Source organism: Xyrauchen texanus, chromosome 1, assembly GCF_025860055.1.
Source record: "Xyrauchen texanus isolate HMW12.3.18 chromosome 1, RBS_HiC_50CHRs, whole genome shotgun sequence".
Taxonomy (NCBI): domain Eukaryota; kingdom Metazoa; phylum Chordata; class Actinopteri; order Cypriniformes; family Catostomidae; genus Xyrauchen; species Xyrauchen texanus.
Genome location: NC_068276.1, coordinates 46,809,659 through 46,837,546, shown reverse-complemented (window position 1 = coordinate 46,837,546; position 27,888 = coordinate 46,809,659). Strand labels below are relative to the sequence as shown.

At 38.7% G+C, this 27,888-nt stretch overlaps 1 protein-coding gene across 1 annotated transcript in view; it reads left to right on the top strand.

The window, feature by feature from the left end:
- The window catches only part of ppip5k1a (diphosphoinositol pentakisphosphate kinase 1a), a 39,384-nt gene that overhangs the window by 2,108 nt on the left and 9,388 nt on the right, over positions 1-27,888 (top strand). Inside the window, exons 2-25 of the mRNA XM_052131842.1 lie at positions 443-638; positions 909-999; positions 1,132-1,217; positions 3,195-3,349; positions 5,372-5,473; positions 5,986-6,147; positions 6,277-6,398; positions 6,517-6,618; positions 6,890-6,976; positions 7,084-7,159; positions 7,245-7,354; positions 7,837-7,922; positions 9,393-9,518; positions 11,439-11,560; positions 11,649-11,831; positions 11,928-12,069; positions 15,205-15,428; positions 15,989-16,116; positions 16,257-16,371; positions 17,171-17,278; positions 17,433-17,546; positions 17,676-17,816; positions 20,874-20,967; positions 22,081-22,206. Coding sequence (XP_051987802.1) covers positions 443-638; positions 909-999; positions 1,132-1,217; positions 3,195-3,349; positions 5,372-5,473; positions 5,986-6,147; positions 6,277-6,398; positions 6,517-6,618; positions 6,890-6,976; positions 7,084-7,159; positions 7,245-7,354; positions 7,837-7,922; positions 9,393-9,518; positions 11,439-11,560; positions 11,649-11,831; positions 11,928-12,069; positions 15,205-15,428; positions 15,989-16,116; positions 16,257-16,371; positions 17,171-17,278; positions 17,433-17,546; positions 17,676-17,816; positions 20,874-20,967; positions 22,081-22,206 — 2,998 coding nt within the window. The remainder of the gene's footprint in view (positions 1-442; positions 639-908; positions 1,000-1,131; positions 1,218-3,194; positions 3,350-5,371; positions 5,474-5,985; positions 6,148-6,276; positions 6,399-6,516; positions 6,619-6,889; positions 6,977-7,083; positions 7,160-7,244; positions 7,355-7,836; positions 7,923-9,392; positions 9,519-11,438; positions 11,561-11,648; positions 11,832-11,927; positions 12,070-15,204; positions 15,429-15,988; positions 16,117-16,256; positions 16,372-17,170; positions 17,279-17,432; positions 17,547-17,675; positions 17,817-20,873; positions 20,968-22,080; positions 22,207-27,888) is intronic.

The following is a 27,888-nucleotide window of genomic DNA, read 5'->3' as shown; positions in this document are numbered from 1 at the left end:
GTGCCTACTGAAAAGACCATCTTAGACAAGATTATTTATGCTGGTTAGTGTTGGTTTGGTGCTGGTCTAGCTGGTAGACCAGCATAGCCTTGGAGTTTGTTCACCAGCTGGGGAAGCTCATCAACCAACATGGTGTTTCTGGTGAAGCTGGTAGACCAAGGTATTTTTGCTGGTTAAGCAAATGAATAAGCTTGGTGATGACACTAGCATCCAAAACACAACATATGTTGGCCTTTTCAGCAGCTATATGTCTCATATCTTCCTGTAAATCATTCTAAACTCTACTCCGCCATTGAAGTTTTTTGTCGAGGTCTGTACACTGGAGTTGGGCAACCTACACACTTTCGACACTGCGGTAGCAATCTTGCTGCCTTTATGCATCAGAGTTCAGAATGTTTTGGTAGAGATATGTCTCACTTAAATCTCTGCTATCTCTGTCAAGCCTCCAGAGCATCAGATCGTGGTGGGGATTTGCTGTATGATGAAGAAATCAAAGTCCAAACCCATGACTCAGATCTTGGAGCGTCTTTGTAAGTTTGAGTACATCACCGTGGTCATCTTTCCAGAGGACGTCATACTCAATGAGCCGGTGGAAAAGTGGCCGCTCTGCAACTGCCTGATCTCCTTTCACTCTAAAGGTATGTCTTGCACTCTGTATGAACTTGCCCTTTTGAGCTGGTCTTAGATCAGGTTTCTCCACTGAAATTCTAACCATAAAATTAGTTGCATTTAAATTATGAACCAGTTGTTGATGAGTAGTTACCTAACATGCTGCATCACTAATCCAATAAAACACCGTGAATCTTGTGTTGTGTAAATATACCTGTTAGGAAATCTACACTTTTTTTCATGCATGTGTGTTATGTCTTTATCGAGTCATTTGCATTCTGTACTTTCTCTTGAATTAGGCTTCCCACTGGATAAGGCAGTGAGTTATGCAAAGCTCCGTAACCCACTGCTTATCAATGACCTTAATATGCAGTATTACATACAGGACAGGTATTCCTTTTAATTCACCATATATTTTACAAGTCAAATCACAGTTTTGCATATTACCTTATGTTTACAGACATTTCATCATTCAGTATGACTACCTCTAGAACCTTTCAGTCATTTTTTATCATCTTTTAGGAGGGAAGTATATCGTATTCTGCAAGAGGAGGGGATAGATCTGCCACGTTATGCTGTGTTAAATCGTGACCCTGACAAACCTGAAGGTGAGTCAATGCTTGACATGGAGCAGTTTGTTTATGTAGATGTTGATGTATTGTTGTAGAGGTGGTCAAATGCAAATATCTACCATAATGTGACATCACAATGTGGAGGAAGTAGAGAATTTGTCGTTTTGGCGGCTTGGTTTTAGCAAATGCTCTTTTTGCGGTGAGGAGGAAGTTCTGAAACTTGCCGTATGTTTTTATTTACAACGAACACTTGCATGTCAGAAGATTAAGGAATATTCAATTCCTCATGTCATTACTCCTCTAAAATTAGGCTAGATGTCATCAATGTACGTGAGCAGAGGCAAAGCTTTCAGTTTTTCATCCTTTTTTCCACAATGACAATGTCTTGTGCCATAGTCATTACTATCGCAACCAAAGTAGATTGACTCCACTGATTGAACAAACAGATGTGATTTTATTACATGCAAAATGACAGTGTAGACAGTATTCTCAATCTCAGTTCTGTTTTTAAATCCAATATTTTCAGTTCAGACTAGGAATGTGCTGAACAACTAATTTCACTGACGTTTAAACGCAAATGTTGGAGTTGACTAGTATAAAATTAAGAAACCCTCAGAAAACAGTAAAAATAAATTGTGTGTTTATGCAACCCATTTAAAATACTATCTATTCCAAAAGTTGTATCTGACACCAAATTCTGCTGAAAAGGGGCATTTATCTGCAACATACTTGCCTTGCATTGTGATCATTGTACGTAAATTAAATTTAGAACATGACACACATTCTCTGAATCAACGTTAGCGAATACATGCATATTTATTGTAATTAATTGAACGAATAGGCAGTTCAGGTCCAATAGAGCAAACCTAACTGGCTGTTTTAAATGGAATTCACAAAGTAAAAGTTACTTAACATATGAAAACAGTCAGGACATTGAAAATAATGAACATAAGGCAAATCTACTAGAGAGAAAAAAAATTCACGACATGCATTAGCTCTAATCTGACAGCTGTTATGTAAAAATGTAAACCAATAACAGTTACAATGTAAATACAATAGCTATAGGATAGAAAAAATAGGATGTGAGGAATGTACAATAAACCAAATGTATTGTCTTAAACATGACGTGCACACAGAATAAAAGATAGTTTAACCAGTTAAGGTATCGGCACATTGTTGAAAATTGCCTTCTTGATCAGCAAGGTATTACAAAAATGAATGCCTAGCCTAAAACAAAAATTTTCTAGGCTACATAATCAAAGCATACATTTTTGACAAATAAAATTAACATATGTCAACATGGCCCAGTGAAAGATGGGACCTGACTCACCTGAGGCGATTATCCTGCATATTAAACTCGCAAGAGTGCACAGATTTAAAGAAGATTAAAATGTGAAAAAATCCGTAGCGATTTGCAAGCCAATGTTTCGGAAATCCGCTTCCCGCATTTTATTTTTGATGTATTAATTATATTTAAAATATGTAGCATTAACATGACCATAATTTAAGGGCACCCTTTTTCAATTATAAAGCCAGAGGTAAATGTGTAAAAATGTTGAACAACTAGTAATTCCAGTGTCAACTAGCAGCATCAGAACCATTTAGTCGACTGGTTGACAAGTCTCACAAATTCTTAGTTCAGACTCTGGTGCAGTTTGAACAAAGTTTTTTGTTTTTTTCTGATATTTTTGAAACCGCTCCTCTTGTTATTTGATTGCTTGAATACCTTATCGTTCAGTAGAATCATTCGCCAAATTATCTGAGTGTCCTGCTTACTCTTTGTCCTTATTCATTTTAGTCTTTGAGAAAATATAACCCCTTATGTAGTGCAATTTGAATGCCTTTTATAGGTCAAAAGTACAAACATTGAAAGTTGAATGACAATCAGAGAGCATAATTGTCTCTGCTATAAATCCACATTAAAGTCATATCTCAGATGTTGAAAATGTTGTTTCCATTCATTGGAACACTGTATTCATTGGCCTTTACTTTACTTCCTTTGTTTTGCCACAGAGTGCAACCTGATTGAGGGAGAAGACCAAGTTGAAGTTAATGGTGAAGTGTTTCTCAAACCCTTCGTAGAGAAGCCAGTTTCTGCGGAGGACCATAACGTGTACATCTATTACCCAACCTCAGCTGGTGGAGGCAGCCAACGCCTCTTCAGAAAGGTCTTTAAGCAATAGCTCCCTATTATCTGTCTTATAGAGGTTTAGCTGCAGCACTCTCAGTCATAGAGGCACATCATTTGTTCTAATTCCCAAAATAGAGCAAACTTTGATGCCGTGAAACAAAAAAAAAAACATGCTGATGTTTTGTGTTGGCCTCCCCTGTCAGCTGTTTTTTAAGGAAAAGACATAATTGCAGAGTTTAGTGCTATGATCAGTGTTGGGGAGTAACTCAAATTAGTGGTGCTACTCACTTAACAAGATTTTTCAGTAGCATGTCAGTGGCTTGTCTGTTTGCAAAATGGCATATTTTTTCCACTAACATGCAACATGCATAGTGGCGGAGCGTGACAAATTGTTAAAAATATTTTTTGGTTGGAATTCTTTTTGTTTTTTATTTTTTTTATCCATATGTATTTGATTCATTTATATAAATTAGTGTAAAGGGATCAATGGAAAGGAGGAGGCGAGAACCGGCTTGATAATATAAATTATAGTTTTAATGAGAAACTTAAAACAAAGACACAAACACATATGACGGACATGTCCGCTAACGATCTCTCTCTCTCTCCCACGATACACTGCAGTCGACCTTTAAACCTCAGAGGCTTGATTAGCCTAATACGGGACCGGGTGTGTAGGATCACGACCCGGCCCCGCCCTCCGCCCTGCCACATTCCTCCCTCGTTCTCTCAGGCTGGGGAGCCCCCGGCCTGACGTACATCCCCTTCCCTGGGGGAGGGTGTGCTTTACGTGTAGTCTGCCGGCAGGTCATCCCCATCTACCTGGACGAGGGAGGGGACAAGGGAAGGGAAACAGAAATGATTAAAATGGGGGGTACTTCCTGTAACAGTGTAGTACCCCCCAAAAACTGTAAAATTTAAAAGAGGGAAAAGGCCAACACAGAGCGACAGTGAGAGAGAGCGGAGAGAGGGATAAAAAATAAAAAAAAAACTCTTACTCGCCAGTTCTCTGATACGCTGCAGCTTGTTCCTCGGCCACTCCTCCACCCTTTATCGGACAACAGCCGCGCCTCTCCGGGCGGATCCGAGGCAGTCCTCCAGCCCCTGGCGGACGGAACACCCCGCCGTGTTCTCGGGGAACAGAAGGGGTCTCCCCCGCCCCTGGCAGCGGCTCTCTCGCTCCAGGCGGTCAACAGCGAGCCCCTTCCCGCTCGCGGCCGGCGGTCTTAAACCCCACCGCGTTTCAGCGGCCGGTAGGTGACTCCTGTGCCCCTGGCAGTGGCCCTGACCGCTCCAGGCGGTCGGCCAGGAGCCCTTTCTCCCCTCGCGGTCGGCGGCTCCGTTGGGGTGGACGGTAGTGGCGAGAACTCTACTACGGCATATCCCTCCTCCTTCCCTGGCTTCGGCACCAGTGTAAAGGGATCAATGGAAAGGAGGAGGCGAGAACCGGCTTGATGATATAACAAAGACACAAACACATAAGACGGACATGTCCGCTAACGATCTCTCTCCCACGATACTCTGCAGTCGACCTTTAAACCTCAGAGGCTTGATTAGCCTAATATGGGACCGGGTGCGTAGGATCACGATCTGGCCCCGCCCTCCGCCCTGCCACAATTAGGCTGTTTTCTTTTGTTCAATTTGGTTTTAGTATTAGTAGTAATAATATAAATATATGTGTTAAAGTTTGATGCTCTTCAAAAATCCTTGCTGTTTTTAGTGCCTGACTGCATTGATGAAAAAATAACTATAATCTGAAAGTTATATAATTTAAAACTTGCCATTTTAAATAGTATCAATGTAGTTAGCTTAGTAACTACATTTTTAGTAACTTGTAGTTTAGTTATCTACTTCAAAAGGGAAGCTTGAATGTAGTTTAACTACTTCAAATTATTAGAAACTTTAAGCTTTTCAAGCTACAGTTTCTAAGTAGCTTCCCCAATATGGGCTACAGTGTTGTGTGATCTATAGTTTATTAACCAGACACATGGATTCAATGAAAGTATGCACGGTGCACAATTTGAAGTGGAAAAACATTTGAGTGTAAATGCATTTCTTTCAGATTGGAAGCAGAAGTAGTGTTTACTCTCCAGAGAGCAGTGTGAGGAAAACAGGTTCCTATATTTATGAAGAATTCATGCCAACTGATGGCACAGATGTGAAGGTACAAAATAATTGACCCACTGTGCCACCCAGAGATTGCATTAACCTGTTTGTCTTGCTCTGTTAGAGAATGGATTTGTTTCTTACACCCTGTCTACACCGGGTACGTCTGTTTACGTGACGCAATGGCTCGAGGTTATCTACACTGGAAGCATCGCCATGAACATTCTAAACCTTTTCATTTGTGTAGTAGCGTCAACACGTGCAGCGCAAAATTTGTTGTCGCCGCGACAGACACGCCAGCAATGGATGCTTCCGGTGTAGACAGCATCATTGATTATAATGGGATTCTATTGCTTTTGATGCAACTCTCACATCCGGTGTAGACAGGGTGTTCGATTTCTTTTTTTTTTACCCAAACCATTTTACCCAATGGAGCCAATGTTTGGTGCTTGTTATACTGTTTGAGGAAATGTTTCTGAAAATCTTTGTTGGTTTTATAACTCTCCTTCATAAATCAGATAAGAAATGTCCTATTATCTTTTGATTCAGTGTATGTTTGTTTTGGGACAGGTGTATACAGTTGGGCCAGATTATGCTCATGCAGAGGCACGCAAGTCCCCTGCTTTGGATGGAAAAGTTGAGCGAGACAGTGAAGGCAAAGAAATCCGTTACCCAGTCATGCTCACTGCCATGGAGAAACTTGTGGCCCGCAAAGTCTGTCTGGCATTCAAGGTCAGATAATTTGCTTCGTTTTCAATTTCCCAAGAGTTTTCTGGTCAAATATATTTAAAGGGGCTTTAGGGTTTCATTTACGTCATTTCCAGGTTGGTTAAAAACAAATCATGTTGATTTTGTTCATAGCAAACAGTGTGTGGATTTGACCTCCTCCGTGCTAACGGCCACTCATATGTCTGTGATGTCAACGGCTTTAGCTTTGTGAAGAATTCCATGAAATACTATGATGACTGTGCCAAGATTCTAGGGTAAATCACACCTTATGATTATCAGTTAAGGTTCAATGTTTATTGAACCTTATTGCTGCAAAATAAATCATGCATGAGTTGTTTGTGTTGAGTTTGGCCTGAATGTTCTCTCTTTCAGAAATATTGTGATGAGGGAACTAGCTCCTCAGTTCCAGATCCCTTGGTCTATACCTACAGAAGCAGAGGACATTCCAATTGTCCCCACTACGTCAGGCACCATGTACTTATCACACGCCACACTGACTCTTTGCCCTTTGGCTTATTATAGTTGTCTGCGCTATCCATTATTACAGTACGACTTCAATTCCATCTTGTTTCTTCATATTAATAATGATCTCCGCAAACACAAAGCAACAAGAATACAGAAAACTTGCTTGTGGTTTGCTTTTTTGGTTTTGCTAAATAAGCCAAAAGGTACATTACAATGTTCTTGCTATAATACCATATTTTGTAGAATCAGAATTACTTTTGTTTTTTTTCTCTCCGTTTAGGATGGAGCTGCGCTGTGTGATCGCTGTGATCCGTCATGGAGATCGCACACCAAAGCAGAAGATGAAGATGGAAGTGCGAAATACAATGTGAGCTCCTTTCATCTACTTAATAAATAATTTACTCGAATAGTAATTGTCTAAATAGCACAAAATAAAAAAAAATAAAAATCATTGTGCTTTTTCCTTTTGTACAGGTTTTTCGAGCTTTTTGAAAAATACGGTGGATACAAAACGGGCAAGATAAAGCTGAAGAAACCCAAACAACTACAGGTAACTGGATCATAAATTCAGTTGCATTTAATTTATTGTCATTTGATGGGAAAACCTCTCCATATGTGTTTTACCATCCCCACAGGACGTATTGGACATCACAAGGACACTCTTGGCAGACATGGGACAGCATATTGACTGTGAGATTGAAGAGAAGAAGTCCAAGCTTGAACAACTGAAGACTGTTTTAGAAATGTAAGTTAATGTCAGATATTAACTGGGTCATGCTAACTGGCACACTTTCAGAATGCCTTGGTGGCCTCCTTTCATTCTTTTGACATGTTTTGACATATTTTCCAAAGAAATAGCTACATGGCTCTCAGTCGAAACGTTAATTATAAAACTTGTTCAGAGTTGCTTTGGTTTATAATCACATGTTTATAGTGGTGACAGCTTTGCTACTTTAGAGGGCAGACTACCAGGCAAAACACAAAAAGCATTTGATAATTGATAGGGTCAATTGTTATGTAAACAGCATTACTTTTATTCCATCCATGTTCTTAACACATTTTCTTACTATAAAATGTTACAATAAATTTAAAACACAGTACTTTCATATTTCTAGTTTATCAAATGAGATGTCTCTAATATTTCTTAAAGGAGATTCAGTTTGTGATATTGCCAACATGCTGTATTTTTGTCTCTTTTCTAAAGTTTTGTGGGGGGGGGGGTTCCAGGTATGGCCATTTCTCTGGAATCAATAGGAAAGTGCAGCTAACCTACCTTCCTCATGGACAGCCCAAAACATCCAGTGAGGAGGAAGGTATAAGTCTAAAATAACTCATAACAGGACTTCCACTGTACACTGTGGTATACAGATTTTAACACTAGGTGTGATTTTCCCAAAATGAATCACTGTGACACTGCTGGGGCCTCTTTAAAACAATAACACTTTTCGCAAAGCAGGAGAATACAGTTGTCAGTCCTGTTTTAGAATGCTAAATTATGTTCTGTTCATACCCAATTCAGTTAGTTTTGAGAGTAAGAACTGCATTCTGTGAATGTAGTGACTACCAAAGGTGAAAGTTCACCTGAAAATGAGAATGGTCCTCAGTTTCTCACGCTCATGTTGTGATAGTCACACCTGTTAGTAAATACTGTTGTCAATCCCAATGTAGCCTTGGTAATGTGAAACCCCATTGGTTTCATAATTTGATTTAGCCAAATGGCACGTGATCCTGGATCAATATCCTTTGTTGGGCCTTGAACAACAATCCTGTCAACCAGTCAGATTTTAGGGGTAGCTTAAGGGTTATTGTGAAGTTGAGTTTAGGGCTGTGGTTAGGGGTTTCTACAGCATTCTTATGAACCAATGATGTTCCCACGGGGGCCTGGGTAGGTCAGTGAGTAAAAATGCTGACTACCACCCCTGGAGTCGAGAGTTCGAATCCAGGGTGTGCTGAGTGACTCCAGCCAGGTCTCCTAAGCAACCAAATTAGCCTGGTTGCTAGGGAGGGTAGAGTCACATGGGGTAACTCGTGGTCACTATAATGTGGTTCGCTCTTGGTGGGGTGCGTGGTGAATTGTGCATGGGTGCCACAGAGGATAGCATGAAGCCTCCACACATCTCCTCTGTAATGTGCTCAACAAGCCACGTGATAAGATGTGCGGGTTGACTCTCGGACACGGAGGCAACTGAGATTCGTCCTCTGCCACCCGGTTTGAGGCGAGTCACTACGCCACCATGAGGACCATCAAATTGGGGAGATAAAGGGGTGGAAAAAAATAACCAATGATGTTTCCTTTTATTTGAGGGGTAGGTTATGGTTATAGATGGTTTACGTTTTATGGTTGTTTACTTCAGAGTTTGCTTTACGGCAGGGGTGTGGAACGTCAGGGCTCAGGGCATTATAAGGCCCGCAAGACAATATTAACATTTGAGGAATAATCTGAAAAGCAAAAAAATGGCCTTGATTCAATCAACTGAATTTTGTAAAAAATGTTAATGATTACAAATAATTGTAAACAATAATGACAATAATTGTATAATATATAAAGACTTTTTAAACGTTTTTTTCTTGGTGCGTGAGCATGTAACAGAATGCTTACATTAATTTCAACCCACAATCAAAAATTGCAAGCAATTGTATGGCCTGTGAATAATTTGGTAAATAATCACATGACCCTTAATAGGAAAAGGTTTACAGCCAACACAGAATGTTAAACTAGGAAGATGTCCAACTTGGCTAAATCACATTGTTTCTGATGTCACTGTCGTGTGTATTGTGTGCAGAGACCCGTAAGGAGGGCCCCTCTATACTTCTGGTGCTGAAGTGGGGGGGAGAGCTGACTCCAGCCGGCAGAGTTCAGGCAGAAGAACTTGGCAGAGCCTTCCGCTGCATGTATCCTGGAGGTCAAGGTAGACTGGATCCTGTTTCTCAGTCTATCTCACTCTTTTATTCATCCTTTTGCATAAGGACACAGACAGAGGCATAGCACAAAATGTTGATCTCTGGGCACAGAACCATTTTAGGACCCCCTAAATAATTTGGGTTTGTGGTGGGGGTTATATATAAATGGTTTTAGGTGGATATTTAACCATGCTAAATTATTTATAAGTAATTCACAATTTTTTATTTTCAAACACAAACATTCTTTGAATCAAGCAATAAAAAATGTACATTACGTGTTCACAATTTGCACCACAACTGGCTGAACATAAGGACCATACCACTTTCAATTTCATTTGGGAAAAAAAAGCCCATAAAACTTATGCTTTCAGCTCCACATGAGTAATGCTTTCCTAAAGCAACAGCTCTTAAAAACATATAACAGCCGAAAGCTGATTCATTAACACACCTTCAGATTAATGATGTAATACAATATTGGACACCATTTTATTATAACTTCCATAAGTCATTAGCAAACATAATATAATATATAAAAATTTAAGTAGATGATAAAAATAGAAATATGTTGTGGCAGGGCGGAGGGTCGGGGCCGGGTCGTGATCCTACACACCCAGTCCTGAATTAGCCTAATACGGGACCGGGTGTGTAGGATCATGACCCAGCCCCGCCCTCTGTCCTGCCACATATGTGAATCTGAGTTTAATGCCATTTTTGACTGTCAGACATTTGACTAAAGACTCTAATAATTCTTTCTGAATACACCTTAATTAAAGACCTGTTTTTAAGCCTTATATTTTATGAAAATATTTCTTGGTGTTATTGATGAAAGTTATTATGAAGTGTTGCCCAATGTTGGTATATATGGCAGAGTTCTCTGGTTTGAAAACCCAATGTCTACTCAGCAAACATCTAATTATCCACTTCCCTCTTTTCTTGTTACTTTGATTTCATTTCTGGATATTTTCTTTGTCCTTCAACATTTTATGCCATGATTTTTCCACTGTAAATCTAGTTTCTGTTAATTATACCACTGTGTTCTCTACAGCACAGGAAATGTCTGAAATTATCAATGTTTAGTAATGTAGATCAGTGGAAAGAACACTATGTGGCCAAAGTATGCAGACACCCAACAGGTTTTGCCTCATAATTCCAGTGAAAACAAATCTTAACGCTGTGGCATGCAATTAAATTCTAAAGAATTGTGTGCTTAATCTTTGTGGTATCAGTTTGGGGAGGGGCCTTTTTGAAATCATTTGAGATGAAGTGGACCACCGTATGCAAGCCAGGCCCCATCACCCAACATTAGTGCCTGACCTCAATGTTGCTCTGAATGGGAGCAAATCCCCATATATCTAGCGGAAAGCTTTACCAGAAGAGTGAAAGCTGTTAGGCTGCAAAGGGAAAACCAATTAAATGTTCAATGAGTATACTGTATAATACTGGTATACTGATGCTCTAAAACAGCATTACCATCATCAGGCCGAACGGTTCTGAACATGATGAGAAATGGCACCAGTAGTATTTACATTAGGATGCGATTTGGTACAGTAATTTTAAACCATTCCCCATACAGATTTCTCAGTACATTTAGCTAACAGGACTCAGGACAGGAGAACCATGCTACTGGAATGGCTTGGTGAATCACGATTTGTGATTTGTCAGTTATTTTCATTGTAATCCTGAATTCGCAGCACCACAATGGAAAAAGAAACCATAACCATGTCAAACTGGAGCCCAAACTGGAGTTGAACAGTACAATTCAGCAATGGTAACTTCTCAGCCTGATGATGGAGATGAACTATAATAGGGTTGTGGTTACTGGTCGAGAGTGATTCACTAGCTAGGCTAATGCACTGATAAAATATTTATATATTTCTGGATGAGAATATGAATATGTTTATGTATGTTATGTTTTTGTCTAATTAAAGGAGATTATGCTGGCTTTCCAGGCTGCGGCCTGCTCAGACTACACAGCACCTATCGCCATGACCTCAAGATCTACGCTTCTGATGAGGGCAGGGTGCAAATGACTGCTGCTGCCTTTGCTAAGGTCCTCAGCCAAAACGGTCCTAAAAATTTAGGTCATCAATGGATCAAGTATATAATTACTTAGCTGGTGTTTGTTGTCTGCCTGGCAGGGTCTTTTAGCACTGGAAGGGGAATTGACACCCATCCTGGTCCAGATGGTTAAGAGTGCGAATATGAATGGCCTTCTGGATAATGACATTGAATCCCTCAGTGGATGCCAGCAAAGGGTGAAGGCCAGACTGCACGAGATCATGCAGAAAGATGAAGCCTTCACAGAAGAAGACTTTGACAGGGTAAATCAGAGAATCGAACCCTGCAGTGACTTTCTGTGAAACACGCATTTGTGTCCATTTTTTTCACATTTTCATCCATATCGTTTGTTTCTCCAGCTGGCTCCAACATGCAGCAGTTCACTGGTGAACTCTATGAATGCCGTGGAGAATCCAGTGAGCACATGTGATCAAGTCTACACCCTCGTTCAGAGCCTCACCTCACAGATCCGCAAAAGACTCGAAGACCCCAAATCAGCAGGTGATTGTTCTGTGCTTACATTTATGGAAACACTTTAGCAACCACAAATACAAGTTTTAAATTACCACATCATGTATCTCACATAATAGGAACTCGCAGAAAAGAAAGAACGTATTTAAGACCCCATGAAATGGCTTGCTGTATGCAGTTTTCTTTCCTGTGATGACATATTTGCTATTGAAATAATTTGCTTGTCGCTTGTGGTATAAGGGGTAGGGACATTCTCATTCTAGATATCATTTGAGATATATATATCTATATATATCTCAACAACACCAATAACTAAAAGGTATGAATACAGTACATGTTGTCATATCTTTATAAATTAATTAATTTCTTGAATGGATGCTGCATTAGTAAAGAACAGCAGTATATTTGCAGACCAGGCTGTGAGGACGATAACATTAAAGCTAACCTCAAGCGGTTAGAACAATGTGACAAAAGTCCTACCCAAATGTTTAAATAAAATGTATTACCATCTATTTGCGTTAGTTTATATCCAGTCACATTTATGCTTTAGCCAGCTAAGTTGTATATTTAATGGTAGCGAGAGATTTGAGAAAAATAGCTTCATGCAGTCAAGAGAACCATATAAACAAATCAGAAATACATCTGATTTTAATTCATTTTTTATCCTCACAGTAATGCGTATTTTTGTGATTTTGATTAGATAATCATCAAGTGATCAGTGTGTGTGTGTGACGAGTTTCTTGGAGAATTTAAATGAGCGTAACGGCGCAAAAAACAAACAAAAATATCACTGAATCTTATAGAAGTGTTAAAAAAAAAAGCACAAGACATTGCAATTCACTAGTTTGCCCTAGTTTCACATTAAAGACCCCTCACCAGAAGTGAAGTGATCAGCCACTTGAAGATGTGCGATAGCTCTGTGAATCACAAAAGGCTGTGTTTAATAAGTAAATATATAAAATGCACGCACCGCGCCAGCGGTCAGTGAATGGTCTCAGATGTAGATGCTCAATAGTTCAGTTCACTTATAATATGCATTTAGAACAGCACCAGAGGTGCATTTGACCAGAATTTGAATAAGAAGCAAATTAAACTACTGTGAACTTGCCTACAAACAGAGTTTGGATGGAATGTAAAATTTAAAGCGTGAGGGTTTAAAAAGTGCACGACTTGAATATATTACTGTTGTATTTAAAAAAATTATAACAAATATTATTATTATTGTCATCATTTAGTATTTGTTTACAATTTAAAACAATATTTAAATTGAATGGTTAGGGTTTTTTTCACACAGGAAAAGATTATTGTGTGAAGGAAAAGTGGACTGATGTCTTACAACTAAATTGAACAAAAAAGATATCTGAATCCTTTGAAGTCCAGATGTAAGTTGAACAATTTTTGGAAATAAATAAAAATAAAAAATAAAACACTGGTTTCTTTTCTACTGAAGACTTGAAGACTGGAATTACTGTTAATTTAGCTGCTTCATTATACAGTAATCTAGTTATTAAAGTGTTTCTTAATAAACTATACATTTATATTGAAATAATGTGCAGTTAGAGGTTTGTGTTTCTTCACATATTAAAGAGTACTCTCAATTAGTTCCACACAATAATATAAAGATATTCTAAACTGATTATGCAAAAAACAACACTGGTATCGTATCTGAATCGGTATTGGCCGATACTGAGATTTCCGGTATCAGAATCATATTGGAAGAGAAAAAGTGGTATTGGTGCATCCCTACTTTAAATGTTGTTTTTTCATTCACTATCAATTTGAAAAACTAGCGGCCGATTAATCGGTTATCGGCTTGTCTTCTCAATTTAGTTATCAGTATTGGCAAAATCCTATATCTGTCGACCTCTAATATATATGTTTTATTATATAATATGATATTATATTATATTATGCAATAGTAAAATATTTCTGTCCTAATATCTTCACTTTCACACATCATTTGAATGCTGTTTTTTTTTTAACCCCACAAGCCTTTATTTCTGTGGAGTGATAAAATAATTAAACAAAATATCAAACGTTTTGTTTCATGAGAAATAGTGTAATTGTGCGTCTCCTCCTCTGTGTCACTGCGTGTCATTAACATTGGAGTGTAAACCTGCTATGGCGACGATAATTTGCCATTACACAATCTTTTAAAGTGAAGCTGTTTATATATGTTAGTTTATATTTTTGTGGGAGTTTGGCACGGGCCTCTGCTGACTAAAGTGAATATATTTGGCAACTGGCTGGTAATTTTTTTACATTTCACACACCAGTAATTGTGTAGTTTACTCTTGAGGTTTCAGCAGGGAGATCCTTTCACAGCGTGTTGAGTTGTTCCGTGTGTCCAAGACCAGATCCATGCAACCCATTTGTCATTGAATATGGTGCTCTTAATACCTTGTAACAAGGGTTAAGGAGGAGGCGGGAACCAGACAAACCATCAAAATAATGTTTAATGAAAACTTAAAAAGACACAAATAAATACACACATGGCAGCTGGGTGTGGTTCTCTCTCTTTCCCAAAGTGCCGCATCTGGCTCGGCTTTATCCCTTTCGGCCACGACTGTTTGCAGGCTTTCCCCACCTTTTGAGACCTAGGAGTGAGACAAGGGGAGGGTAAAGGGGAGAGGTAAAAAGCGAGGCAGTGAGATATAAAAAAAAATTGAATTGCTTGCCGGTTCCCAGACACGCTGGGAACAATATAAAGGATGGGCAAGGAGGAGGCGGGAACCGGACGATGTACCAAAGTACACAAAACACACATGGCTGCTACGTTTGGCTCTCTCTCTGACGAACTCTCGGCTTTATCCCTCTCCTCGGCTGATTAGACCGATTGGGGGCCCCGCCCTCCTCCTTGTCACATACCCTTTCTTTTTTTTACCCTTTCTAGTTCTTGTGGAAATCTGTATCAATACCCAGCCCTATTACACTTTGAAAATCCATGCACTTCATGGCTGTGAATATTGTAAGTGCTTAGTGTATAGTGCATCATTTGGGGCATAGACAGTGACTAAAAGTTACAAAAACCTTTTGGTTTTAAGGGGTCTTTAAAAAGCACCAAAACAGGCCCATTCTAAGAACCATTTGAAAAAAACACCCTGAATAATGAATCCAAATCTTTGTACAGTAAGTCAAGGTTAATTTGATCTGTTGCTTTCTCAGACTTACAGCTGTACCACAGTGAGACACTGGAGATGATGTTGCAGCGCTGGTCCAAATTGGAAAGGGACTTCCGCATGAAAAGCGGTCGCTATGACATCAGCAAAATTCCTGACATTTACGACTGTGTTAAGTATGACGTGCAGCATAACAGCTCTCTGGGCCTGGAGGACACAGTGGAACTCTTCAAGCTCTCTCGAGCACTAGCCGACATTATTATACCACAGGTGTGTGATGGTCCTTTTCAGAAACATGGACCTTTAGCTTGTCCTCTGCGATTACTTGTTTTGTAGCTAATTCCAATGGTAGTGGCCATTGTATTAAAAGTATTCTTGACACATTTCAACTAACAGAAAGAACATTCAACTAGTGTTTTTTGTTGTTGTTTTTTTGTCATCCTGTGACTGTTCAGCTAAGCCTTCTCCATTGCAGAATTTGTAATTTTTCCTTCCGCAAACGGATTTGATTCAGTATTACCAACACTGTGAAAAAAATGGTATTATTACACTTGTATTAATTTGGTACTGAAATACCAGTGCTTTTGACAACCCTATATGTAAATACTCTATTCTTGAAATAATGAAAAATTACAGTAAATTATTATACATTTAAAATGATATACATGTTAAAGTATAACTGTTGATTGTGGTTGAATGTCAAAATAGAGAAGTTGATTTTTGTTTCTGTCTTCAGTTTAACAAGCATAATGTTTTTTAACCAGTATGCCACACAAAGTTGGAATTGAAATTGTTCAGTTGTTTAAAGTTAATGCTGATTCCATTTTTAGGAGTACGGCATTAATAAGGTGGAGAAGCTGGACATTGCATATGCCTACTGTCTGCCTTTAGTGAAGAAGATTCAGCTGGACTTACAGAGAACACACGAGGATGAGTCTGTAAACAAGCTGCATCCACTGTGAGATTCTCTCACCATCTCTCTCTATTTCCTTCTTCCTGTCCATAATTTTTTTCCTCTCATCTCTCCTTTTTTTATACGTTTTTTTTCTCTACTGTTGATTTTAAGAGCTTATAAGTGTCCATCTCATTGTGTCCCAGATATTCACGTGGAGTACTTTCACCAGGCAGGCACGTCCGAACTCGCCTATATTTCACCAGTGAGAGTCATGTGCACTCCCTTCTTAGCATATTCCGTTACGGTGGCCTGTTGGATGTAAGTATTATAGCTATGATAATATGTTAAAGATGCTGTAAGTGATTTTAGCATTCTCAAGCTTTCACATATCTGTGCTGTTGAATAAGCCACGCCCCCTCATTCCAAAACCCCACCCTCCAAAGACAATTTTGAGACCAAAACTGAGCAAAAGAGCAGCATTGTTTGTTCCTGTGGCTGTCAAATTCAACAGTGGCACAGTAGCACCCTAAACTGACAAACATAATGAAACATAGCCTCTATGATATGCTTCAAAAACTACAAAATGAGAACGAGCAAAATGATTGACAGGTGAAAGCATCAAAGTCCGTGGACACCTTTTTGTTTGCTGTTTACAAAGTCTTCAGCGGTCAGTGACACCGGTGACATATCTCAAGACACAAATGACATTAATATCTAAGGGAGCTGGAACTTTTTTAGCATGCTTTTCCTTGATAAAATCACTTAAAGCACTTTAAGCCTGGTTCACACTGCCCCAATGAACTCTTAACTCTTCAAACATTCTGAAGTTGTCTGTTGGATTTAGAATGTTGATTGCCATTGTCACACTGATCCAACAAACCTAACAACTGTATTTGTTGGTGCAGTGTGAATTAGCCTTTAGAGAGTGAAATTAAAGAGAAAGAGGGAGAATTTGTGTGAAGTACACAGGTTGTGTCTCAAAGGAAGTAAACTGCCTACCTAGACAGCATTTTGAGCATAGCACATTTATGATATGAGATGGTCAGCTCGCTAGGTTTTAAGACCAAGCCATAGGTCTTAAGAATAGATTCTGATGTGTCTCCTGGTCTTTTTGCAGGAGGAGAAGGACCAACAGTGGAAGAGAGCCATGGATTATCTGGGTGCAGTGTCTGAACTCAACTACATGACCCAGATAGTCATTATGCTCTATGAAGACAACAAAAAGGTACATGCTGTTCTCATTCTCTGTTCCTTTGAGGCAAAGTGTAAACATGAGCAAACTGTCATAACAGAGCAGACCCATGTTTAGTGGGATCTGTGTAATCTCAACAGAGTCCTTCAGGATAATTATGAGAGTTGTGATCATTGTGTTAATTTAGGACCCATCTTCTGAAGAGCGCTTCCATGTGGAACTGCATTTCAGCCCGGGGGTTAAAGTATCTGAGGAAGAGAGTGCTCCAATGGGCTTTGGCTTCCGACCAGCCTCTGCTGAAGTATACAGTTTCCTTTGTTTCATTTTCTCATCACTTATTGTATTAGAATATTATTCAACTCACAATAGCTATTTTTTTTTTTGTGTGTGTGTGTGTGTGTGTGTGTGTGTGTGTGTGTGTGTGTCATAGAATGATCAAAAGCAAACAGACCCCGGTAGTTTGGAGAACCTTGCACGAGATGAACCTGATCGGGCCTTACCCCTGTCTGAGGCCATTATCACACACAGGAAATCCCCTCTGATCCGGAATCGCAAGACTGGCTCCATGGAGGTATCACAGATTATCACAAATAGTTTGCCATGTATGTAGTATGATGCAGTAATTAAAAAAAAAAATTCTGTCTTAATTTACACATATTGTTCCAAACCTGTATTAATTTCTTCCTTCCGCAGAACACAAAATGTGAATTTTGGAAGAATATCCTGGAGGTGAATGAAAGTGGTCCATACTACTTGGGTGTTATATTTTATGTCTTCACAAGATAGCTTTGTATAAAGAATTGATTGAAATTTAAAGGAATATTCTGGGTTCTACAGTGAGGAAAATAAGTATTTGAACACCCTGCTATTTTGCAAGTTCTCCCACTTAGAAATCATGGAGGGGTCTGAAATTGTCATCAGTAGGTGCATGTCCACTGTGAGAGACATAATCTAAAAAAAATCCAGAAATCACAATGTATGATTTTTTAACTATTTATTTGTATGATACAGCTGCAAATAAGTATTTGAACACCTGAGAAAATCAATGTTAATATTTGGTACAGTAGCCTTTGTTTGCAATTACAGAGGTCAAGCGTTTCCTGTAGTTTTTCACCAGGTTTGCACACACTGCAGGAGGGATTTTGGCCCACTCCTCCACACAGATCTTCTCTAGATCAGTCAGGTTTCTGGGCTGTCGCTGAGAAACACGGAGTTTGAGCTCCCTCCAAAGATTCTCTATTGGGTTTAGGTCTGGAGACTGGCTAGGCCACGCCAGAACCTTGATATGCTTCTTACAGAGCCACTCCTTGGTTATCCTGGCTGTGTGCTTGGTCATTGTCATGTTGGAAGAAAAGCCTCGACCCATCTTCAATGCTCTAACTGAGGGAAGGAGGTTGTTCCCCAAAATCTCGTAATACATGGCCCCGGTCATCCTCTCCTTAATACAGTGCAGTCGCCCTGTCCCATGTGCAGAAAAACACCCCCAAAGCATGATGCTACCACCCCATGCTTCACAGTAGGGATGGTGTTCTTGGGATGGTACTCATCATTCTTCTTCCTCCAAACACGGTTAGTGGAATTATGACCAAAAAGTTCTATTTTGGTCTCATCTGACCACATGACTTTCTCCCATGACTCCTCTGGATCATCCAAATGGTCATTGGCAAACTTAAGACGGGCCTTGACATGTGCTGGTTTAAGCAGGGGAACCTTCCGTGCCATGCATGATTTCAAACCATGGCGTCTTAGTGTATTACCAACAGTAACCTTGGAAGCGGTGGTCCCAGCTCTTTTCAGGTCATTGACCAGCTCCTCCCCTGTAGTTCTGGGCTGATTTCTCACCTTTCTTAGGATCATTGAGACCACACGAGGTGAGATCTTGCATGGAGCCCCAGTCTGAGGGAGATTGACAGTCATGTTTAGCTTCTTCCATTTTCTAATGATTGCTCCAACAGTGGACCTTTTTTCACCAAGCTGCTTGGCAATTTCCCAGTAGCACTTTCCAGCCTTGTGGAGGTGTACAATTTTGTCTCTAGTGTCTTTGGACAGCTCTTTGGTCTTGGTCATGTTAGTAGTTGGATTCTTACTGATTGTATGGGGTGGACAGGTGTCTTTATGCACCTAATGACCTCAAATAGGTGCATCTAATTTAGGATAATAAATGGAGTGGAGGTGGACATTTTAAAGGCAGACTAACAGGTCTTTGAGGGTCAGAATTCTAGCTGATAGACAGGTGTTCAAATACTTATTTGCAGCTGTATCATACAAATAAATAGTTAAAAAATCATACATTGTGATTTCTGGATTTTTTTTTTTTAGATTATGTCTCTCACATTGGACATGCGCCTACGATGACAATTTTAGACCCCTCCATGTTTTCTAAGTGGGAGAACTTGCAAAATAGCAGGGTGTTCAAATACTTATTTTCCTCACTGTATATAAGTTAAACTCATTCAACAGCATTCGTGGCATAATATTGATTACCACAGAATTTTTTTTTAGACTTGTCCTTCCTTTTCTTTAAAAACAAGCGAAAAAAAATACACTTTAGGGGCCTGGGTAGCTCAGCAAGTTTGAATCCAGGGCATGCTGAGCGTCTCCAGTCAGGCTTCCTAAACAACCAATTGGCCCCATTATGGTTCTCGCTCTTGGTGGGGGCTCGTGGTGAGGTGCACGTGGATGCCGCGGAGAATAGTGTGAAGCGTCCACACGCGCTAGGTCTTCACGGTAACGAGCTCAACAAGTCATGCGCGGATTGACGGTCTCTGACGCGGAGGCAGCTGAGATTCGTCCTCCGCCACCCGGATCGAGGCGAGTCACTACGTCACCACGAGGACTTAGAGTTCATTGAGAATTGGGTATTCCAAATTGGGGTAAAAAAAATCTGGTGTACCAAGGTTCATTGTTGAGTGGAAAGGAGGAAGCTGGGATCAGGTTGAACAATACAACGAGACATTTATTGCTGCACTCTTCAGTGACACACAATAAGACACTGACATGCAGACACACACACACACACACACACACACACACACACACACACACACACGCTGCTGCGTGGCATCTCTCTCGAACTGGCATCTCCTACTCCTCTTATACCCTCCCAGCTGATTGGGGTAATTCAGCCCCGGGCTTCAATTCTCACGGCCCAGCCACGCCCTCCTCCTTGTCACATCTGGGTTCCAGTGAGGCACTTAAAATGGAAGTGAATGGGGGCCAATTTTTTAATAAAAAATACTCACGGTTTCAAAATTATAGCCACAAGACAAACATGTAATCATGATTTTAGTGTGATATTATTGTTTACCAACCTTTTCTGTGTAAAGTTATATCCAATTTTACAACTTCTTTGCCATAACGATGTAATGTCAACAAATCCTAAAACCCTAAAATAACTAAACATTACAATTTAAAAAAAAAATAAAAAATCACCTTTTGTGTTCCACAGAAGTAAGAAAGTCATACAGGTTTAAAACAACTTGCGGGTGAACAAACAATAGGGTTATGGTTAGACTTATTATTTTTGTACTAACTATTACTTGAATACTCATTTTATACTTGTTTAAATCTGTGTGATAACAGATTGAAATGTACTGTTAATCAACAGTGCTCATGTTTGATTGCACAGGTTCTGTCAGAAAGCTCGTCTTCTAAAGGGGGCAGCTACCGCCTCTTCCCTTCCTGCTCACGTCAGTCTCCAGAGATGAAGCAGAGTGGATTAGGTTGGTATCATGTGTCTGTCCCTCATTCAGTCCCAACAACTGCTGTTTATCTCTTCTCTCTGACAGGAGTTTACCTTCTCAATCCAAGACAGATCTATATTGGATGTTATTTTGGGGTGTAAAAGCCATTAGTCTACTGCTTACTTTGACATTGCCAAGGAAATAAGTGGATCCACATTTCAGATCTAGACAAAGATTTAATTTGTTGTGTGGGGCTGGGAAGCTGTTCTTCATTATTAGACATTTTGGAGAGTTAAGCAGGATTCTGTGTTTCTTCTCTATTTAATACTGACAGATGTGTGATCTCTGATACAAGGACATTTCCAACTCTAAATTCTGATTGGATCAGTCATGTTCAGTGCCATAGTAAAATTACTATAAATGTGCATATTCTATTTTAATGTGGCAAGTTGCTGCTTTGCTTAGAAACCACAAGCAACCTACAAATGGGATAATGAACTACAGTATATTACTTGGCAGAAAAAAAATATTCTGGTTATTAGTAATAATTAATTGAACAGTGGAATTTTTATCATAGTACTTTTAGCACTGTTTTATAAAAGCGATAAGCCATTCGAGTGGTCTTAGTAGCTTTTCGGTTTAGTCAATATGAGAAAGACAGATGAGAATTTTTTTCAACCTTTGTGCTTTAAAGTTTTGCATGATGAACAACAGATTTGATAATAAACAAAGTAATCCTGCATGTAGTCAGCATTTTTTAAACCTAACAATCTGATCTGTTGTTTTAAAGATAAGAAGCACAAGTTGTTAATTTAGGTAATCGTTTTGATAGTATGAAATATGAACACTGATGTTCATCAATAACCTACTCATCCTATCCAGCATTGTTCAGTTTAGCTCCTAATCGATAAAAGGTATATATTTTCATATATACATTTTTGCTGACAAGAACATTGCTTTTGTCTTTTGTTAATCAGATTTTCCTTGACTACACTCTGTCATTGATGTCCACCAAACCGTAGTGGTTTTGGCACAAGTCATGTATTATGACTTCATAATCCTCTCACCTTCCCTGCAGTAACTTCTCTGTTTTGATTAGTAATGCATGTGGTTGGAGTGCACACTAATTCCATGATCTAACCCCCTCTGCAGGCTCACAGTACGCTGGTCTCTTCAGCACCACCGTCCTGGGGGGCTCCTCTAGTGCCCCCAACCTTCAGGACTACGCTCGCACACATCGCAAAAAATTTTCCTCTGGCAGTTTGACCTATAAAGACGGTATGTGCTCAGTCCAGCTGCTTGTGTCATCTTAAGAGCTTATGAAAGAAAAAGGTAGACTCTATAGGAGAAGGGCACTTCATTTAATTGTAATGTTTAGTTAAGGAGTAGGAAAATAACTATTGTGTCCTTTAGAGACACTTTCTGGTTTGTGGTGGCATTGTTAAAGATGCTGTATCGCACATCTCATTTCCCATTATACGTCTTGTTCATTTTTATGGTCTTAGATCTACTTTGCCATTCACTGTCTTTCAGCAATTATGTCTTTGTTTCTTGTCATTTTCCACATTTTGTGACCAGTGTTTTGTTTGCGACATAATTAGATTGGGAGCACAAGTTATGTGAATTACAAGAAGGGGGTATTTTTTTATGTACCTCTCTGTAGGACCTTCTAGTAGCAAAAACATGTTTAATGTGAATAGCTCTCCATTAGCTAAATGAGGTTCAAGCTGCATTGTGAAGTTTCTACGCCACTAGCATTACTGAATTGAAGTCCCCCATACCCGTCATTGCTCGGGCAAACCGTACCACCTCAAGCAAACATATGTTTTGATAGTTCCATAGGGACGCAGTGTTTACACTTTTTGGGAAATCAGTTTACAAATAGCTTACTTATAGTTTTCTCTGAATATTAAGCTGGAATATGATTATTTTAATATAAAAAAAATAATAAATTAATTTTAATATAAAAAAATTAAATAAAAATATTTATTTAGTCATGATAATTCCTTAAGGTTTTTCTCATATATATATATATATATATATATATGTCATTTGTTACTCTAAAAGTATCACATAAATTGGGGATTACACTAGATTTGATTATCATGAAATCATTCACATTGGATTTCAATCTCACCCAACACTTCATTTATGAACTGTGCCTTCAGTCCTAAAAGCTCTAACTAATATCCAGAGTCCTTCCAGAATGTTCAGTTTGTGTGTGTGCAGTGCAACACTTTGCCCTCAAGGTGTCAGTGTGACATTGAGCTTCAGTTACCATTTTCCGTCTTGTTTTGTTAACCACTTTTACTATATTTATAACAGCTTTATTCTCTCATTCGTTTCTATCATATACACTAGCCTATTCATATCTCATTTAACTTTATTAGCTTAAGCTTAAACCTCTTTATTTGTTATATGTGTAGATATGATAGGGCGGTCATTGAACACAGTCTTTGTCTTCACTGTTGTTTGTTGTTGTGTTCTGTGAAGGAATGTCTGTTGCATTAAAATCACTCAGGGCTGCTGATGTGATATGACAGAAAGCGAGTGGTCAATCTGACGGTCTCAAGCTTTTCACACTTCTGTCCACCATTTTGTTTGTTCTGAGAGACGACATTGAATAAAATGGCATCTGTATTTATAGTAGAGAAGTTCCCATTAGCTCACATGCTGAAGATACAACTTCAGTCAGCCAGTGTCAATATTCTGTATTAAAGGGATAGGTCACAGAAAAATTACAATTCTGTCATTTACTTACCCTCATGTTGTTCCAAAACTGTATGCCTTTCTGTCTTTCCTGAAACACAAAAGAGATGCTAGGGAGAATGTTAGCCTCAGTCAGCCATTCACATTAATGGACGCTTTTCACTCTTCTGGGTTTTGAAACACAGAGCTAAACGACTGCAGGGTAAACTTTGATTGCTGTGAATGGGAGACCGAGACCACAGCAAAAATTATTTTTGCTTACTCATTTGCTCCAACATAAAATAAATAATAATAATAGTAATGCAGCACAATTATGCTTCCACTGCTTTTCAAATGAAGACAAAAATAGAATGTGATGGATTATGACTGTCAAAAGAGAGGAGACTGTAAACTTACTGTTACTCTCAGCAGCTGAGTTCGAAACCTCATGCATATGTGGTTACTCGTTTTTTAAAACCAATTCCAGGTAAATACTATACAGTACTATAAGTATGTTGTTATACATTTACAATAAATAATACAAAATTTGCAAATATAAGAAGTTTGTTAGATTTATGTTGCTAAATAAGACAGAAACATCTATGAAGAGTCCATTGTGCAGAAAAAAAGATACCAAGTGAATGGTGATTTGATTCTAACATATATAATTTTGTATTTCACAAAAAGATAGATTGTCATGTGGGAACAAAATGAAAGTGGGTAAACAATGGCAGAGTATTCATTTTTGGGTGAACTATCCATTTAAACTAAATCACTGTGGCGACTCAATTTTAAACAGTTGGAAGATAAACCTGCCCTCTTTTTTTACTTTTTTACTGCCCTTTAATTTTACTAAATTTAGTTGTTGAAATTCTTGTTCAAATATAATTTATTCTTTTGCAGTAAGCAAACCCTAGTGGACTCATCAATGAGACCTGTAAAACATATTATACATAATCACATAACTAGGAATATTGTCACATTGAGGCATATCATTAAATGCTGCTCTTCCGGCCTTCTGTTCCAATGCCTCTGAATTGGTATCCTGCAGTAGGCACTGTAGCAACATGGAAATTCAAACCCACACTCTATACCCTATTATCCCTGACAAAACTCACACATTCAGCACTATAACACCATTCCCATCCTGTCCAGGTGTACTGTAAAATATGGTAACTAGTGACCTTTTTTATTTCCTCAGAGTTGTTGTCTATGCCGGCAGTAAAGCGATTTTCGGTGTCATTTGCAAAGCATCCGACTAATGGTACGTCTGCTTCTCTTCAAGTATATTTCCACTTTCTCCCCTTCTTTTGTTTTGCATGTCAATGGAAGAGTCTTCTCATATTGGTATTTTGTTTTTGTTTGTTTTATTTCATGTGACTACTGCCAAGTTTCCTTCAGCCCCTCCAGTTTCATCATCCTTTTTATTCCATCGAACAGTCTCATGGCCCCTCACACACTACTATCGCTGTCTGTATCTTTGTGCGTATATACAGTATCTCTCACTCTCACCCAGTGACTCAATGTCGATCAGTTTACAGATGATCATTTATGTGGATGAGTGTAAGCACATCTTGGTTTTTGGTGTGCCTGTACACACTAATCTTTGTGTAGGTGGGTTTATTAGAGTAAAGATCACAAATATCAACCACTATTGGACAACACACATCAGTGGCAGTGATTAAACCCTTCCCCTGTTAGCAATTCTCATTTTGACAATATTTAACCGTAAAAGACAATGCAGTGATTGTTAACATGGAACTGGTTCTCCTGTCTCTCCTTTACACCCTCATGCTTCTCTCTCTTTTTTTTTTTAACTTCTATTTCATGAAATTTTGTTCAATGTCAATGATGAATGTCAAATTACAAAGTGAAAGAGTGTTTTACGCTGTTTCACATCAATTCTTTGTGGTAAACTGCTTAAAATCTCAATGCTTTCTTCACTAAATCAAGCTTTGACATTTAGAAACCACAAACGACAAAGACTAAAATTTCCTTCAAATTAAGATATAATTGCATCAGAAGTAATTATATTTGGAAACACTTTACAATAAGGTTCAATATGTTAACATTAGTTAATGCATTAGGTACAATGAAAAAACAATTGACAATTTTTTTTTTCCCACAGCATTTATTAATCTTTGTTAATGTTAGTTAATTTCATGTTTCTTCATAGTGCATTGCATTCACTTCCATTGTAAGTGCCTCAGTGTAACCCAGTTTTTTACTATTTTCAAAGGAAAGGAGGGGCAAGTCCATATTAATTTTGTGTATCAACATTGTCACAAATGCTGTCGATTGAGCTTGCATTGTATTGAACCCTGAATATTCCTTTAACAAATAAAACTTTTGATTTAAAAAAATTATTATTTGTTAAAATTAAAATTAACCAAGATTAACAAATGCTGTAAAAGTATTTTTCATACAGTAATTAGTTCATGTTAACTAAAGTTGTTAGCTAATGTTAATATATAGAACCGTATTGTAAAGTGTTACCTTATAGTCTCTTCAATTATTAACGTGACTAAAATTTACCATCTGTAACTTTGTAATCCTTACTTGTGTCTTTTGTGGTAATCTAACTAAATGTATAAATACACATGCTGTGCATACAGATTGCATGTTGATAGAATGTTGTTTAGGTGTTTTTTTCCTTCTGTTAAAGAATCATTTTGAATATGTTGTGATCATCTGGAAGCAGGGGAGATGTAGCTCAACAAATCCAAACTGAGACTATTTTTTTATGTTTTTTTCCATATGCTGGTTTGAATTCATCTTGCTATATATACTACTTTTTACTTAACTGTACACCGTATATACAGTTGAAGTCAGAAGCTTACATACACCTTAGCCAAATACATTTTATCTCAGTTTTACACAATTCATGACATTTAATCTTAGAAAAAATTCTCTGTCTTTGTACATTCTTAAAATAAAGTAGAGATCCTAACTGACCAATGTCAGAATAATACTAGAGAGAATGATTTATTTCAGCTTTTATTTCTTTCATCACATTCCCAGTGGGTCAGAAGTTTACATACACTTTGTTAGTATTTGTTAGCATTGCCTTTAAATAGTTTAACTTGGATCAAACGTTTTAGGTAGCCTTCCACAATCTTCTCACAATATGTTGCTGGAATTTTGGCCCATTCCTCCAGACAGAACTGGTGTAACTGAGTCAGGTTTGTAGGCCTCCTTGCTCGCACATGCTTTTTCAGTTCTGCCTACAAATCGGATTGAGGTCAGGGCTTTGTGTTGGCCACTCCAATACCTTGACTTTGTTGTCCTTAAACCATTTTGCCACAACTTTGGAGGCATGCTTGGGGTCATTGTCCATTTTGAAGACCCATTTGTGACTGAGCTTTAACTTCCTGGCTGATGTCTTGGCATGTTGCTTCAGAGTATCCACATAATCTTCCTTCCTCATGATGCCATCTGTTTTGTGAAGTGCACCAGTCCCTCCAGCAGCAAAGCACCCCTTCATGGTTGGGATGGTGTTCTTATGCTTGCAAGCCTCACCGGTTTTCCTCCAAACATAACAGTGGTCATTCTAGCAGTGACTTCTTCCTTGCTAAGCAGCCTTTCAGGTTATGTTGATATAGGACTTGTTTTACTGTGGATATAGATGATTGCCTGTTTGCTCTAGCATCTTCACAAGGTCCTTTGCTGATTCTGGGATTGATTTGTACTTTTCGCACCAAACTACATTCACCTCTAGGAGATGGAATTCGTCTCCTTCCTGAGCGGTATGATGGCTGCATGTTCCCATGGTGTTTATACCTGCGTGCTATTGTTTGTACAGATGTACCTTCAGGCATTTGGAAATTGCGCCCAAGTATGAACCAGACTTGTGAATGTCCATAATTTTGTTCTGAGGTCTTGGCTGAATTCTTTTGATTTTCCCATGATGTCAAGCAAAGAGGCACTGAGTTTGAAGGTAGGCCTTAAAATAAATCTGCAGGAACATGTCCAATTCCGTACACCTCCTGTCAGAAGCTAATTGTGTAATTGCCTAAAGGCTTGACATCATTTTCTAACATTTTCCAAGCTGCTTAAAGGCACAGTTAACTTGGTGTATGTAAACTTCTGACCCACTGGAATTGTGATATAGTCAATTAAAAGTGAAACAATCTGTCTGTAAACAATTTTTGGAAAAATTATCCTTGTCATGCACAAAGTAGATGTCCTAAGCGACTTGCCAAAACTATAGTTGGCTAATATTAAATCGCTGTAGTGGTTAAAAATGAGTTTTAATGACTTCAACCTAAATGT